Source organism: Microtus ochrogaster, chromosome 7, assembly GCF_000317375.1.
Source record: "Microtus ochrogaster isolate Prairie Vole_2 chromosome 7, MicOch1.0, whole genome shotgun sequence".
NCBI lineage: Eukaryota > Metazoa > Chordata > Mammalia > Rodentia > Cricetidae > Microtus > Microtus ochrogaster.
The window spans coordinates 39,715,371-39,732,274 of record NC_022014.1 but is presented as its reverse complement, the minus strand read 5'-3'; the positions used below and the strand labels follow the sequence as shown (position 1 = coordinate 39,732,274).

The following is a 16,904-nucleotide window of genomic DNA, read 5'->3' as shown; positions in this document are numbered from 1 at the left end:
CCCCCCCCCCCTGTGTGTGTACCATGTGCATGCAGTGCTCAGAGAGGCCAGAAGCCCTTGCATACCCTAGAAATGGAGTTACAGATGGTTGTTAGCTGCCATGTGGATGCTGGGAATTGAACCTAGGTCCTCTGGGAAAGTAGTCTGAAGTAGAATTTTACACCATAAACCACTGAGCCAATTTTAAAAGCAGGAGCCCTTTGTAAAGTTCTTAGCCAAAAAAAAAAAAATTAGAACAGTCTTTCTTCTCATGATAAAAATATATGTCTCTTAACCTAAGAGGCAGCATGACAGCTGAGGGGAAAGGGAATGATAAGCATGCCCCGTCTTTGGTAGGCCTGTAATCCCAGCATTTGGGAGGCAAAGGCAGGAGGATCCATGTCTACATAGCATGACCCTGTCTACAAAACTCAAACATCAACACACAGACCCACCTCATCAGCACCAGCACTGTATAAGACATGCCAACCAAGGTCAATGCAAAGGGGAAATGTGGGTTATGATTTCCTTATCATTTAGAAGTAAAATACCTGATAATCTCCTTTAAAGTATTTCAAATAGAAAACAGTAAATTAAATATAAAAAATTAAACTCTACATGTGAGACTATTCATACAACAAAAGCATGGGAAGAAAACCCTGGCCATCCTAATAGCAAGTATATGAAGGAAGAAGAAAAAGTATAAAAAGCAAATAAAGAGAATGCCATATTTATGGAGTAGAATTTTACACCATAAAGACACTGACTCTCTGTAGGTCAATAAACTAATTCAACAGCAGTACAGCAGAAACATCAAATTCCTAGATGTGGACAAAGGGATTTCAGTTTGTATAGGGAACTGAAGCAGCATTAGCTGCTTTGGGCTTCCATAACATGCCACATGTTCTCAGTTCTGCAGGACCAAAACCAGCTGATTCAGTTTCCACTGAGGCCTTTCCAGGCTTATAAAGGCAACTTCCTTGAGGTGTCCTTACATAGTGCAGTGAGGAAGGCCTCTCCATCTTCTATAACACGAGGGACTAGCACTTTTTTAACCGCAGCTAACTCCAAAATATTATCTCTCCAGATAAAGTAACATTTGGTTTTAGAGGTCAGCCTCACATATAAACACATCCACAGCATTTGCCACTCCTAATGCTGATGAAAAATCAAATGCCTACTTGTAGTCACTCCAATATCAGGTGTATAATCCCCACTTAGCTTGGCTAACCAAACAGTATAGTCCATGTAGGCCAGAGGACAACCTCAGATATACTTCCTCAGAGCCACCTTCTCTCACACTGTGGAATCCCTAGCCTCCTTTCTTAGAGCCCTGGGTCCCCAGGTCCCCGCTTTAAATACCCATTGGTATAGTATGTATGGGGTCCTTTAAATAAAGACAATGGGCAGGGTAGGGCGAGAGGAATCAGTACCGAGTGTTCCATTTTTAGGATGCCCTCTCTGTGAACGTTATTCTTCTATCCATAACAAGGAGACAGTAACACACATTTGAGTGTACAGGCCTCATCCTGAGCAAATCTGTAATGACGTAAAGAAATGCAATCCCTACCTCCTTCTATGAAAGCACAGGCCCCAGCGCCAAGGGAGGAGGTGGAAAGGTGACAGCCGGTGACCCCAAAACAAACCACACAGTCTAGTTTTCAGTGATCAAGATCTTTCGAGAAAGTTATTTTGAATGTTTTGCTTTTGGTATCCTTCACCGGAATTGCTCAGCTTCATCTTCGAACTGTTCTTTGTGTAGAGAAACAGCTGGTTTTATTTTTGACTTTGTTACTTTGCTCAACCTTTTCATGTGTTATATTTTTAATGAACACAGTGTCACCTCATCTCCAAATGATTATGGCCTTCTTCCTCCAATTTACATGACTCTCAATCATTACTGCGGCCACGGGTCCTGGAGAGCACCTCTAGAGCAGTGATAAGAGAACTACCGACAATGGATATGTCTTATTTCTCTTCTCAGGAAATAAAACACTGATTCATTAAGTATGACATTACTTACAAGTAAAATGTAATCTTAAGTCCCTACACTGTTGTAGCCTCTCATCTCAAAAGGCGGATTTTCTCCCGTTTGTTTTCTGCATTTATTGAAAGGTCACATGATTTTTTTTAAATTTATATAATTTAGTGTATGTGCATGCCTATGCTACAGAGCACACATGGAGGTCTTACGGAATTTGGTTCTTTCACCTTGGGGGTCCTAGAGAGCCAACTGAGTGCCTTTACCCACTGATCCATCTTGGTGGTGCTCTTGTGGATTTTCAATTCTTGACTGCTATGGCATATTACAATAAATCATGTTTGGCAAAAGAGCATGGTGTGTGTGTGTGTGTGTGTGTGTGTGTGTGTGTGTGTGTGTGTGTGTGTGTATAATCTCATAGTACTATTTCTAGATGAGGAAACAGAAGATAACATGCACGTCTATTACCGTCTATGGTTACTTAGTTACCTTTCTTGGCGCCTTGTGCTTCCTTGACCGCCGGGACCATCTGCAGTGACTGTAAGGCACTGACCTCTTGTAGCTTCTCTTCTGCCTTCCAGTGTCAAGAGTTTGATTGTCCTGCTGCACGTTCCTCTGTAAAACCTGTAATACAGTGTTGAGGATGCCACGGGAATGACCGGGAGCCACATTTCAGTGCAATGACACATGAACTAAAGCATCATTCAGCAGAATGGCCCTCAGGCTCCCATGAAGGCGTCACACTATTGTCTTGTGAGCTTGGCCCTGAGCACCAGTCAAACCCTTTGTTAAAGCTGTCAAAAAAGCAAATGCTGAAAAATGCCTCAAAAGCATCGCAAAATTATTAGACACTATGGCAGCAACACAAGTATTAGCGCAGGTTTTGCTATAGTATGTAGAAAAACCTTTTAAGTTTCTGCCCTGCATGTCACATTGTCTTAAAAAGACACTTTCAATAATATCAACTTAAAACTTTCAAGTTCCGTGGAAAATAAATTATAGCTACAGAACAGTCAAAGATGCAGGAATTCTGAATTATTCTAACTGTTCTAGTTGAGCTCTTACAAAGTTAGCGGAAATGGGGATTTTAAATGGAGTGTGAAATGTTTCTAAACATGTGAAGACGTGCATAGATTGACGACCATGGCCACTCTCGTGACAAACTTCCTAGGACTCTATCCCGACCCCTACTTTTCAGCACCACCCAATAAAACATAGCAGTCTATGGATTCATCAAGGGTTTAATCTATTCATGAGACCAGAGCCACTGGACTGCCACCTCTGGAAAAGGCCTCGCACAGCCAGCCAGAGGTGTGTTTTTACTAATGTAGGACCAGTCAGTCCAATCAAGATTACCAAGCACACATCACGAAGTTACAAAGTTGGAGTATGGTGCACACAGATCCAGCGGGATGGTACATTGGGAGCAGAAACATAATCACAGGAAAGGACTCGAATTCGGTGTGGAATTCCTGCCAGCACAATAAGAGCCTTCGGGATGCAGGGGATGCGGCAGTCCAGGCTCAGCCCACACTTCGGGCTGCTCTAGCGTCCAGGGCCGTCACTGCTAGACAAGGGGACGCCAGACACAGCAGCTGTGGCACCGGGGTCTGGACCAAGAGGAGGAGAAGGGTGCGGCTGAGGACAAGTCTCCCTGGAGGCTCAGCCCACCGGGGCCGACAGAAGCCGTGAGCACAGCCCCGCGCAGGCCTCGGGGAGCCAAACCGTCCGCGCACAGCACAGCGGAGAGGACGAGGACCTGCCCCGGCCGCTTCCCGCGGGCAGCACTCACCATGGCGGCCCCCGTCAGCCTCCCTCAGCTGACAGGCCCGAGGCGCCCGGACTGCCCAGCTCAGCTGACCGATCAGGCGCAAAGATGGCGCGAGAAGAAGACCCGCGAACTAGCGAACCCGCGAAGGCACGCCCCTGCGCCCGGGATGCGTGCCTGATTGGATAAAACCTAGTCCCCTTGAGTGACCGCAGATGGCACCAATCAGTGGCTGACTAAAACAGCCTACCTGAATAGAGACCTCTACGAGTGGTTTTTGTTTTGCGTTTTGTTTTTCCGAGACAAGGCCTTTTTTTTTTCTTTTTCTTTTTTTGGATTTTCGAGACAGGGTTTCTCTGTGGCTTTGGAGCCTGTCCTGGAACTAGCTCTGTAGACCAGGCTGGTCTCGAACTCACAGAGATCCGCCTGCCTCTGCCTCCCGAGTGCTGGGAGACAAGGCCTTGCTGTGCAACCCGCGCTGGCCTCGAACTCATGACAGTCCTGCCTCAGCCCTAAAATGCTGAGATTATAGGAGCTGACCACTATGCTTCCCTTATCTGCAGCTGTCTGAAGATAAAGCTCACTCTGGGTGGATTGGGGTTTGATCTTGTTCCTAAAGTCATATGAATGGTAAATTAAATGTAGAAACGTGTTGTTCACAAATGTAAAGAAAGACGATCATTTTTAAATTTCCAGCAACTTTTTCTTTGATCTTTATTTCTTTGGTTTTGGTCCCAGATCTTTGAACAGAGAAGCTGACAAATCTAACAAGCCATCTGTTAAAGAGGATGTCAAGTACAAATAAAATGTGAGGCATCTTGTCATTTAAAAATTTCTGACAGCTGGGCGGTGGTGGCACACGCCTTTAATCCCAGCACTCGGGAGGCAGAGGCAGGCGGATCTCTGTGAGTTCAAGACCAGCCTGGTCTACCAGAGCTAGTTCCAGGACAGGCACCAAAGCTACAAAGAAACCTTGTCTGGGGAGGGAGGGGGAGTCCTGACGGGTCTAATGGGATAATCACCTGACTGACACACCCCTGTAGTGGCTACAAAAATGCTGTAAACCAGGGCCTTTGGCGCTGTGCCTGCAGAGATGAAGCTCCTCGGTGAGGCCCAGGAGCGTGGGGACCATTGTCAGAGGACCCTGGAGAGAAGAGAGCTCAGACACCCCACTCCTTACCCTCCACCCCGCCGCTCCGGGCCCACGGAGCAAAGCTGCTACAGGTGGAAAAGGCGAGTGCCAAAGGGAACTTAGAGCAAATTAACCAACTTTCTGGCTCTGGCTCCAGAAAAAAAAAAAACTGGACAAATAGATGTATTGACACATTAGCTCCTGCAGAGGGCGCCAAGAGCTAGAAATCCATTCCACTGGGCAAAAAGCTAGACTTCTAGTTTCTGTTTTTTAATTTTTTTAATTTCATCCAGAGAGAGTGGTGTGTGCCACTTTTCACTTTACGTCCTTTTTTCTTTTTTCTTATTTTTTTTCCTTTTCATTGACGCTAAATTCACATAGCATAAAGCAAACCACTTTGGCACTTAAGACATCCATGCTGTATTCCAACTAGCACCTATATCTAATCTGAAAATGGTTTTAGTGCCTTAAAATAGAATTCTGAAACCATTACATCAACCAGTAATCCCACACACCTTTTCGTCCCCCTTTATCAAACCATTTAGCTGAATTCTTACGGATGCAGCTTTTTATGGCTTTGAACTTACTTAACCTCCATATTTGAGGCAAGTGGCTGGGTGTCTCAAGCTCTTAGGGTCCCAGCTGGAGCCTCTGGGTCACGCATCATCCTTGTCTACACTGCATGCAGGCCTGAGCCAATAGCGAAAGTGGGTGAGCACTGGATCTGCCTCCTGCGGGCCTGGGGGCAGCAGCCGGGAACCTGCTAGAGTGTGGATGGTGGATGCCTAAAATCCCCGCATTTGAGATGTGGTCTTAGGAGGATTAGAAAAAACGCTTTAAAAAAAACTTTAAAAAATGATGGTAATAATGAAATAACTGCTATACTAAAGTTACGCATAGATATGAGGAACCTGCCATGTTTTCATAATGTGCATGCATACGTGTAGCATCTAAATCAGGGCAAACATCTATCTCCTCAAACGCTTGTCATAACTCTTTTTAAAAGGACATTTTAGTATTATAGATTATGTGTATGTGTGGGTGAGTGCCAGTATCCACAGAGGCCAGAGGTGTTGGATCCCAGGGGGCTGGAGTTACAGGCAGCTGCGAGCCACCCACCATGAATCCTAGGAGCCTCACTTTGATCTCCTGGAGGAGCAGCGAGTCCGCTTAACCACTGAGCCATCTCTCCAGCCCTAATCCTACTGCTGCTGTCTGTAAGCAGCATGGTCTTCTGAGCCTTAGCACACCAGAGCATCTTGCTACTACGTAACTCTTAACTCAGCATCTGTTGGTAGTCACTGTCTCTCCCCTTCTGGCTTCACACTCTGCTCACCACGGGTCTACTACCAGCTTCTCTGAGATCAACATTTCAGCTTCCAGGTATGAGCCAGACGGTGCTGTACTCATCTTTCTGTGCCTAGTTCATTTTACTTAACATAATAACCTCCATTTCTGTCCATAAGGCTGCAAACGACAGACTTCACTCCCTTCCGTGGGTGCAGAGTTCCCTGCTGCCTGTCCATTCCTCCTTCAATGGAGCGGGTCTGTTTTAATTTTTCTGGGCTATCAAGAGTAGGACTTCAGGGAATGTGGCGTGTGCCTGTCATTTTTACATAGGGTGTAATCTCCTCTGAGTATATACCCAGTGGTGGGAAGCTTCAGACCGTAGCTTTAGTTCTAATTCTTTGCGAGATCTCGGTACTCCCTCATGGCCACTCAGGCACACTCACACACTCTAGATGTGTGAAGTTTAGGGCCTCCCTCCTTCCTGAGTCACGGGGATCCGTAAAATGAGCTTCAGGTGGCCTTGTTGCCTGGCTAGCACAGCTCATGTTTTCACGCAGTACCTCCTCTGTTCGCACCTAAAATCACGTGTTTTCCAGAGGGTTTTCCAAGGAGGTGTGTCAGGAAGGATTTGGTGCTGGACTTTCTCAATAGTCCCGGGGCCTAGAGCACCTAAGTCTCCCTCACCTGCTGGATTAAAGGGAGCCGTCCTTTCTGCTCAGGGCAAGTGGCCCAGCCTGGCAGCTAGCTCTTTTCTTGCCTTACGCTTGCAAGGCCATCAAACCTTTATTTAAGTCAATAAGAAAGAAGAGTTGGACAAATAGAGCCTGGCCCAGTACCTCGCTCAAGAGACAAGGGTAAGGTGTGAGTATCTGAGCGGCCAGGACCATGCCGTGATGGGGGACAGGGAAGGAATGAGGGAGGGTTTGGCTGGGTCTCTGGATAGGAGTCTCTACTGCCAAGGCCAGAATCAGGCTACTTTCAACGTCAACATCACAATGTCCGCAAAGGCAGTGGAGCCAGTGTGGCTGCTCTGCAGGTCTCAGTAACCAGAGAATTTTATCTGAATTCCCCAGCACCTACGACTGGCTGGGATCCCAGCACTGACATCTGTGTCCTCCCCTTGGGCTCCTGATGGCCCCAACCTGGCCCAGCTTGCCACCCTCCTACTGGCCACCTCCCCTCATCTCCATGCCTCCTCTTATCCCCGGTTACCAGTGCCTTTATCTTCCGTGCTCAGTAAGCTGGCCGTGCCCTTTAGGAAGATTCTTTTTCCTCTGATGCAACTTCCCTAAAGGTAAGAGCTGGTTATTTTCCAACGGCAGTAACGGGACTCAACAGAAGCTGGTACACTTGTTTATCCTTCCGTTTCTAGGCTCTCCTCTCCTGTCACCACTGGGAGACAGACACCTAGGCTCATTTGGACTGTGCCCTGTCTGGAGTTTTCAGGGAACCAAACTAATTCCCTCAAAATCCTCAGAAGCCACCCTGGAAAGCAGGCAGCAGGGTCAGAGGTAGGTGAGTGTTTTCTTCTTTAATGGCACTCCTCAGTGTTTTAGTCTGGACCTCTCTCTTTACTCAGTGGGCAAGGAGATACCATGGCTGTCCAAGTATGCAAAACATACAAGAGCTCTTGGCAACGTGGCATACTAGATATGAAGGGCAAGCTAAGGCTGTGCCAGGAAGGATCTCGTGGGCTGGTCGCTCTGTTCTCAAAAGTTACTCTCTAAACAGATTATACTAACTACCCTAAATTACTGAGTTCTGAGGGGTGCCCATCCCTGCCAAGGAGGGAACTGTGCCCTCTACTCCAGGCCAGAGAAGTTCTCTCAGGGTGATTGATCAATTGAGGCTGTTACAGGGTCCTGATGACCTGAGATTCGCCTGTTGGAGCTGGGTTTTCTCCATGGGCCCACAAAGGGCAGGAGCTCGCGTAAAACCCCTCCCGCAAGCGTAGGTGGTAAACTGCACACATAGGGCCATCTGCGCAATTCTGCAGATGGCGTCTGTGGGAAACGACACCGTTTCTATGACTAAGAACTCACGTGGCGTGTGAGTTAGCAGCTTTGTCTTCTAAGCTGTTTTTCCTTTCTCCTGTTTAACTCCTAGCTTCTCTTTCACCGTGGCTGAGGTGTCCCCAGTAGGGATGGCAAGGCCGCACCATGGAGATGCAACTCTGTCAAGTTTCTTGGTCACCTTCATCTTCCTGCAGCTCCTGCCTGCTGGGAACGGTAGGACAACAGCCCCTTCCTGACCCCTAGGGGTGCCCAGGATCAAACTGAGGTCTCCAACAGAAGCTCAGGACTAACAGAGCCCACATACCCTCAAGGAGGAAATGGGTATAGGGGAGTACCTGTCTCCTGCCTGTGACTTAACCTAGCCCTTCTATTTGCATCTTTAAGGGAAATCAGATTTCCGTGTCCTTGGACCTCCTGAGCCACTTCTGGCCATAGTTGGGCAAGACAAGGAGTTGCCTTGCAAACTGTCACCCAGCATCAGTGCCGAGGGCATGGAGCTGAGGTGGTACAGGGACCAGCCCTCGCCAGCTGTGCACGTGCACCAGAACGGAGACGATGTGTATGAAGAGCAGATGGCGGAATACAGGGGAAGGACCACATTCATCGGCGACCGCATGCTCCGAGGAGAGGCCACTGTGAGAATACACAACGTCACCATGTTTGATAACGGGACTTATCACTGCATCTTCAGGGAGCACACATCCCACAACCAGGCCACCCTCTGGTTGAAGGTGGCAGGTGAGGGCTGTGTGGGTCTTTCATTTTGCTGGGGAGCCTCTCTCAGCAACAACCACCATGCCAGACCTCCAGAGCCCTGAGCCCCAAAGCTGGAGAGGCTTGGTGACACCTCCTCCCGGGCAAAACTCTCTTCCCACAGAACGCTGTTTCCCCATCTGCCTTCCCTTCATCACACGCCCTAGTAGCAGAAAGGGAGCACAGATGTGGGGGGAGGGGGTCAAGGCACGGAAGCAACTGGGAGGCAGAAAACACGGAGCCTGAGGCAGAGAGTCTGAGAGAGGCAGCGAGAAGCAAGAAGCAGATTGAGAAATAAGTAAAGAGAAAAACAGAGGGAAGGCAGGAACACAGAGAGAAAGAACAAAGAGAAACCCGGAGAGAGACAGAGAGGGAGAAGCTGAAACACATGGGGATGAAACAGAAAAAGAGAGTGAGATTATTTGGGGGTATGGAGAAGTTTCCCTAGGTTAACAGAATTTGGTATTTGTGGTCAGACAGACCCCAGCTCCTCCCTTGTCCCACATTCAGTGGGAAACTTTGTTTTTCTCCTTAAGTCTCCCGTTTCACTCGACTGTTTTATTTGGAAACACAGTGCCGCCTTAGTGGTGTTAACTACAAACAGGTGGTCCAGGAAGCGTCATAGAACCTACCAACACCTACAAGACATCCCCTCCCCCTTGGAAGCCACTAGCTACAGGGTCTGAGCCGATGTTCTTCCTTCAGGGCTGGGCTCATCGCCCGTTCTCCACGTGACTGACAGCCAGGACAAAAGCATCCGGGCAGAGTGCACCTCAGCAGGCTGGTTCCCAGAGCCCGAGGTGGAGTGGCTGGACCTCAGAGGACAGCCAGTGCCCGCCGAGACTCACTTCTCACCCTCTGCCAGCACTGGCCTCTTGACTGTGGTATCCATGGTGACTGTCCAGGAAAGGACTGTGGAGGGTCTGACTTGCTCCATCTCTAACCCCCTCTTCCCTGAGAAGAAGTTGGCTGAGACTTACCTGCCTGGTGAGTACCTGTGCAGTTCTGCCATCAAAGCCACCAGCACGGGAGTCCAGGCACTGGGTGCCAGGGATGTATGGAGAGAGCTGTAGGGGCAGAGCCAGAGAAGCCCCTGCCTGCAGCCTGGCCAAGGGGGTCACGGTTATGGGGTTGCAGGGAGATCCAGCAGGAAAGCGAAAAGATGCATCCTGACGTTGGTGTTGCTGTTGTTGCTCTAAGAATTTTTTTAAGAGAAGTTTTAATTCATGACAAATCTAACCAGAAAGTGCAAAGATTTTCTTTTCTTTAAAAATAGCTATTTATTTCGTTTTATTTTATGTGTATGAGTGTTTTACTGATTGTGTGCGTATAAGTATACTGCCCCTGGAACTAAAGTTACAGATGGTTGTGAGCCGCCATGTGGGTGCTGGAAACAGGACCTGGGTCCTCTGGAAGGGCAGGCACGCTCTTAACCACTGAAATGTCTCTCCAGTCCCTGGATTTTCTATATCCCTCATCTCACAGTCATAACTCCCCTGGGTATGAAAACCCAGAAGGGGAATAGCATGAGGATGAACAGGCAGAGACCCACCAGGGTCAGCAAGAATATGGGACCCAGCCATGCTGGGTGCTCAGAGGGGTGCACACAGGACAAAGACATCTGTTCACCAACACTGCATCATCACCAGCGCTGCATCATCACCAGCGCTGCATCATCACCAGTGCATCATCACCAGCGCTGCATCACCAGCACTGCATCATCACCAGCACTGCATCATCACCAGCACTGCATCATCACCAGCACTGCATCATCACCAGCACTGCATCATCACCAGCACTGCATCACCAGCACTGCATCACTATCACTGCATCACCACCAGCACTGCACTACCAGCACTGCATGCTGCCTCAAGCCCTCTACCCTCTCTATCCACACTCTGTCTTCCAACTTATGCCTGGAAACCCCTGACCTTTATTTTTCTTCTTCAAATGGTTTTGCCTTTCCCCAGTGTTTTATAGTTGAAATCACACCAAATCCATTTTTACCAAACTGGCTTCTTTTAGTTAGTAACATGTATTTAAGAGTTTTCTGTGACTTTCCTGGTGTCTTAGTTACTGTTCTATTGCTGTGAGGAGACACCATGACCAAGGCACCTTAGAGAAAAAAAAGCATCTAATTGGGAGTTTGCTTACCATTTCAGAGGGTGAGTCCTTTATCATCATGGCAGGGACCATGGTGGCATGCAGGCATGGTGCTGGAGAAGTAGCTGAGAGCTCACATCTGATCCTTACATTACAAGCTGAAAGATGCACTAGGCGTAGTGTGGGCTTTTGCAAGCTTTTTTTTTTTTTTTTTTCGAGACAGGGTTTCTCCGTAGCTTTTGGTTCCTGTCCTGGAACTAGCTCTTATAGACCAGGCTGGCCTCGAACTCACAGAGATCTGCCTGCCTCTGCCTCCCGAGTGCTGGGATTAAAGGCGTGCGCCACCACTGCCCGGCTAACAATCATTTATTTTAAAGAAATAAATTTATTAATAAATTAATTGTGGTCTATCCAGACAGTTGATTTATCTATTTATCTACTAAGGGCTATGTTTAGCTTTCCATTCAAAGTTTATTTCTTTAAAAGCTTGTTTTTGTTTGTTTTTGTTTTGGGGTTTTTGGGGGTTTGTTTTTTTTTTTTTTTGACTTTTTGATTAAAAGGATATCACTAGCCAGTCTTGAAGTCACAGAAATCTGCCTGCCTCTGTTTCTCAAGTGCTAGAATTAAAGGCATGTGCCGCCATACGGGACAAAAGTCTTATTTCTAAACGTTGTTAAACTTACAGCTTAATTTTGCAAAAACAGCATAGTTTGCAAAAATAATAAGTCTCTGCCTCAGTTACACAGACTCACACTTTGATGGACTTCTTTTTCTATAAATAGCAACCCTAATATCTATATCTTACCCATACGGCCATGCATATACAACTTCCTCGGTCCATTCTGCCTCAGCTCGTGCCATGCGTTGTCCTGGGCTCATGGGTCACGGACAAGAGTGTACTATTAGCAGTCCCAGACAGACAATGGAAGTCCACGGGCAGGGTGGGCAGGGTCTGAGTCTGGCGAGGGCTGCTCCACAGTTCATAGATCTTCTTGCAGTGTTTTCATGTGGAGGAAGGGCCAGGACCTCTCTGAGAGACTTTTTATAAAGGCATTGATTCTGCTAATGAGGCCCCACCCTCAGGACTTCCCACCTCCCACAGCCCCACCCGCGCCATCATCTAAGGGGCTGGAATTTCAGTTTGGGGGGGCACATATGCAGGCAATATAGCACTGTGTATCAGAAGACATCTCGTTTTTTCAGAACCCTTTTTAGAAAGGTCTGTGTCCCTTGAGTCTGGAATGTTGTAGTGTGTGCGTGTGTGTGTGTGTGTGTGTGTGTGTGTGTGTGTGTGTGTGTCTGTGCACGTGCTCGCAACAAAGAAAGTCCATTCATGTTTTTCTTGATGCCCTGGAATCCTCTTAGCCCCCCTGTTCAGGAGACCTCCTTCCACGGAGAGGGGACCAGTTCTACCTCTGATCCTCACGGCACTGGGGCTTGTCACAGCAGCAATTGCCTGTGCCTTCGGGAGATCGCACAAAGAGGATAAAAGTGAGGAGGAAGAAGACGCAGATCCGGGAGCCGGTGCTGAGGCTGAGCCCTTCCATGGTGAGTGGGTCCTGACCCTCACACGGGAGACCTAGATGCCACGCTGTGGTCTGAGGCTTTGTCTTTGTACCATCTAACACAGCGGGAACAGAATACTAGTGGGGGTTTCGACTCTGGAATTTTCTGACTATCACCCACCCAGAAGAAACCCTTCATCCCTGAGATCCCTTGGTGGGTTATTCCTCACAAAATAATTCTGAACAGTCTACAGGGCCTCCTTCTGGAAAACGGATAGACAAGAGCTTGAAGTTTGGGCTTGTCATTTTTCCATCACTGAAACAAAATGCCTGAGGCTCGGTCATGTGTAACAGAATGTTTACTTAGCTCACGTTTGGGGGCTGAAATGTTCAACATCAGGTGGTCCATGTGGTGCGGGCTCCTTTGCTGTGTCAAATCATGGAAGACAGAAAAAGAAAGGGATTTGGACATTAGGGTCACATGGGAACTAGCCAGGGTCTCCAGAGAACTAAAGGATGTTCCAATAAGGCATTACTTTGGATGAGGCTCCTCCTCTTAAAAGTTTCCCCACCGCTGGCCAGTGATGGTGCATGCCTTTAATCCCAGCACGAGGGAGACAGAGGCAGGTGGATCTCTGTGAGTTGCAGGCCAGCCTGGTCTACAGAGCAAGTTCCAGGACTCTGGGAAACCCTGTCTCGAAAAACAAAACAAAACAACCCCCCCCCCCACACACACACACACTCTCTGTTCACACTGAGGACCCGGCTTCTAACAAGCAAACTCTGAGGACACATGCCAACCACAGGCAACCCACAGAAAAGCCTGCATCTGGAGTACTGGCTGTGAGGTGTGGGTGTGAGTTCCAAGTTTTCTGTCTGCTGGCAGTGGTCTCTCAGGCTCTCTTCCACAGAGTTTAGTCCCCTGGGAGCTGTCCCAGGCTATGCTCACAGCTGCCTCTCTCACTGCCTGAGGGGATAACAAAATCAGTTATCTGGGAAACCCTGTCTCGAAAAACAAAACAAAATCCCCACACACACACTCCACTATTCACACTGAGGACCTGGCTTCTAACAAGCAAAAAAATTTAAAAAATTTAAATGGGGCCGGTAACAGATTTATAGAAGTGGAGGGGAACCCTTCAAGTAGGAGACAAACCTTGGATCCCTCATCCAAGCGGGGCCAAGACCGCAAAAGCCCTCACATCTGCCACTTTCTCTCTCCACAGCCAGCCTGTCCCTGGACCCTGAAACTGCAAGTCCCAAACTCATAGTGTCTGAGGATCGGAAAAGCGTGAAGCGGTTGCTGTTTGACCAGGACCTGTCTCCCAGTTCCCGTAGATTTGACCAGGACCCCTGCATCCTTGCCCAAGAGCGCTTTGATGCAGGAAGGCATTACTGGGAAGTGGAGGTCGGGGACAGGAGGGCCTGGATTCTGGGTGTGTGTCTGGAGAGTTTGGGACGAGAAGGTAGGATCCCCAAGTCCCCTCAGCATGGTCTCTGGGCACTGGAGTTTTACAAGAAGAAACTCCAGGCCCTCTCCTACCCCAGGACTTGCCTGTCTCCTCCACAACCCCTCCGGCGTGTGGGCATCTCCTTAGACTTTGAGACAGGAGAAATCTCCTTTCACAATGTGGCCAACGGCTCCCTGATCTATGTGTTCTCTGGGCTGTCTTTTTCTGGTCCCTTACAGCCATTTTTCTGCCTCTGGACCCATGACCCCAGACCCCTGACCATCTGCTCAGTGATCAGAGAGACCGAAGAAAACACAGAATCCTCTGGAGGTCCTTGACCTCCCCAGGGACTCCTGAGACATCCTTAGGAGAGAGAGGCTCCTGCCTTCTTGCCACCCTGGCTCCTGGTATTATTTATTGCATTCCTGTGTGAATATATGGCAAGACACCAGGGGCTGGATATGCTGCCTCTGCCAAGTTTCTGTGCTGAATGCTGAGCGCCTCCCCCACCCCATCCAGGATTTCTGAAGATGTTGTCATTTGGAGATGAGGCATTGAAAGAGATTAAGGTTAAAAGGAAGTCCTTGATGTACCTTAACCCTACAAACCTGCTGTTCTTGTAAAAGGAGAGATCTGGACACACACATACCCTGTGGGGAATCAGAAAGGTGCCACTCACTAGCCCAGGAGACCAGCAATGTCTCAGAATCCTAGCTTCTGGGACTTAGAAAGTGATTCCTGAGGAGTGAGAATCACGTGGCTCTCCTGTGCTGAGGTCCTTTGTTAAGGCTGCCGACCCTCAGTGAAGAAAACGACACAATAAGAATAACTGGGGTTGTCCAGCTCAGTGGTGGGTGTGCTGCGGCTGCTCCATAACTGGGTCTTGCCCTCTTCTTACTCTATCCTGTTCATCTTTCTTTTCCTTCCTCCGTGCTTTCCTCCCCCTTCTCCCCTTCTCTTTCTTCCTGTTAAATGTTGTTTATTTCTGATGATGATGATGATGATGATGATGATGATGATGATGATGATGATGATGATGGGGGGTGCACATGCATGTGCACGCACGGACTTAAGTGCAGTGCCTACAGAGGCCAAAGCAGCATCTGATCCCCTAGAACTCTAGTTACAGAGGTCGTGAGGTGACAGGTGAGGGCGCTGGGAACAAAACCCAGGTTTTCTGCAAGAGCAGCCTGGGCTCAGTCATTGAACCGTCTCTCCAGCCCCTCCCCCTTTCCTCTCTTTTCTCACTCCGCCAATCTCTTTCTACCTTAAATCCTCTTCTCTCCCTCTCTATGGCAGACTAGTACAAACGGCACAGAGGCAAAGATCTCAAGATTCCTAAGGCTTTGGTCAGAGCTTGATGAGGACAGAAACCACAAAAGTGTTGACAGAGAAAGCAGACTTGAAGTGGGTGTTGATGGACGCTGAGAACACAGGAGACAAAACTAGACGGTGGAACCAGCTCTCAGCTACCTGAGAGTCTTCCACTCTGAGACCGTGGGCAGAAGGGAGACAAGAGACTGGGGAGTGGGGTGCCGAGAAAATGGCAGTCTGCCCTGTGCTGTGAGGCTGGAAGCCCCAAGAGAAACAGAGTCACACTTCCTCTTGTTGCAGGGGGTCTGTTGGTGGGATCTCTGTGGTGTTCAGGACCCCTCCACGGGGACTGGGGCTTAAGGTTAAGTGCTCTGGCCTAAAAGCCATTAAGGACTCGCCCCTCCATGTTCTGGAGACTAGAAATCGAACTGAAGTGTGGGCAGGGTTGGCATCTCTGGGAAGCACTGGAAAATCTACTCCAGGCCTCCCTCGTGGTGTGGGGTAGAGTCCAGCCCCCCTTGGCTGGCAGAAGCATCAGGGCAAATGCTGGTGTTGTCATTGTATGGCCACTTCCTCTCTGCGTTTCTCCCTAAAAATCTTTCTCTTGGATACGCTTATCCAGCCCAGAGCCCACTTTAACACAGGCTGACCCCACCCTGAGGTTGGTAACTTGATTGCATCTGCGAAGACACTTTCTCCAGATGACCCCCAGTCACAGTTATGCCCGCATATCTGCAGGGGGGGGGCACTCAACCTACCATAGTGGGTAGGAGTTGAAGGGCACTGCCGAGTGGTGGACACACCCTTTTGCACTGTAATGCCGCCTCAGAATGAGATCATTGTCTGTAAGGGCTGTAGTAGTTATACAAGCTTCAGAGTCAAGGTCCTCAGACACAAATGAAGAACGCCTGGGGTTTTGGGTTCACAGTTGAGAGCACCGCCGTGGTTAGTCTATGGAGTAGCAAGGAAGTGTCACAAGCACAGGTGGTCCTGAGCTGGGCTTTGGAGAGAGGCTGGCATTTGTATGGGAAGAAATGGGAGAAGAGAGGGGCTCAGTGAAAGAGCCCTGTCCTTGCCACCTGCCCATTACTGTTTTCAACCTTGGGGTGATAATGTTTTTATTTTTTTTTCCTTGTTTGTTCATCGGTGTGATATTTATATGTAACAAATTTGCTAATTAAAACAACTGATATGTAGACCAGACATCCACCTGCCTCTGCCTCCTGAGTGCTGGGTTAAAGGCGTGTGACACCACTGCCCAGCTAGTTTTTATTTTTTTAAGATTTATCTATGTATTTTACACATATGAGTGTTTTGTCTGAATGTACATGTGCACACCAGAAAGTGGCCCCTGGCTTTAATTCCAGCACTTGGGAGCCAAAGGCAGGCAGATACCTGAGTTTGAGGCCAGTCTGGTCTAAGAGTGAGTTCCAGGACAGCCAGGGCTACACAGGGAAACCATGTCTCATAAAAACAAAAATATGTCTGTCTTCATGTGTGTGTGTGTCTGTATGTATGTGTGTGTGTGTCTGGTGTGAGTGTGTATGTGTCTGTATGTGTGTGTGTGTCTGGTGTGAGTGTGTATGTGTCTGTATGTGTGTGTGTCTGGTGTG

The 16,904-nt window shown here is 48.4% G+C and overlaps 2 protein-coding genes across 4 annotated transcripts in view; one reads left to right on the top strand and one right to left on the bottom strand.

Annotated features, from left to right (window-relative positions):
- LOC101993795 (zinc finger protein 39-like) overlaps positions 1-3,823 on the bottom strand; it is a 14,917-nt gene extending 11,094 nt beyond the window's left edge. For 2 of the 3 annotated variants that reach the window (XM_013347075.2, XM_026780867.1), the window contains exons 1-2: positions 3,753-3,823; positions 2,450-2,584 (exon numbers count right to left, since the gene is read on the bottom strand). In XM_013347075.2, coding sequence (XP_013202529.1) covers positions 2,450-2,584; positions 3,753-3,755 — 138 coding nt within the window. In that variant the 5' untranslated portion in view covers positions 3,756-3,823. Of the gene's footprint in view, positions 1-2,449; positions 2,585-3,752 lie in introns of those variants that run through there. The other variant, XM_026780868.1, reaches the window with a different exon arrangement.
- Positions 3,824-8,293: 4,470 nt separating this feature from the next.
- Positions 8,294-16,904, top strand: part of LOC101985126 (butyrophilin-like protein 10) — a 9,351-nt gene continuing 740 nt past the window's right edge. Inside the window, exons 1-5 of the mRNA XM_026780067.1 lie at positions 8,294-8,378; positions 8,550-8,903; positions 9,624-9,905; positions 12,387-12,569; positions 13,753-14,307. Coding sequence (XP_026635868.1) covers positions 8,294-8,378; positions 8,550-8,903; positions 9,624-9,905; positions 12,387-12,569; positions 13,753-14,307 — 1,459 coding nt within the window. The remainder of the gene's footprint in view (positions 8,379-8,549; positions 8,904-9,623; positions 9,906-12,386; positions 12,570-13,752; positions 14,308-16,904) is intronic.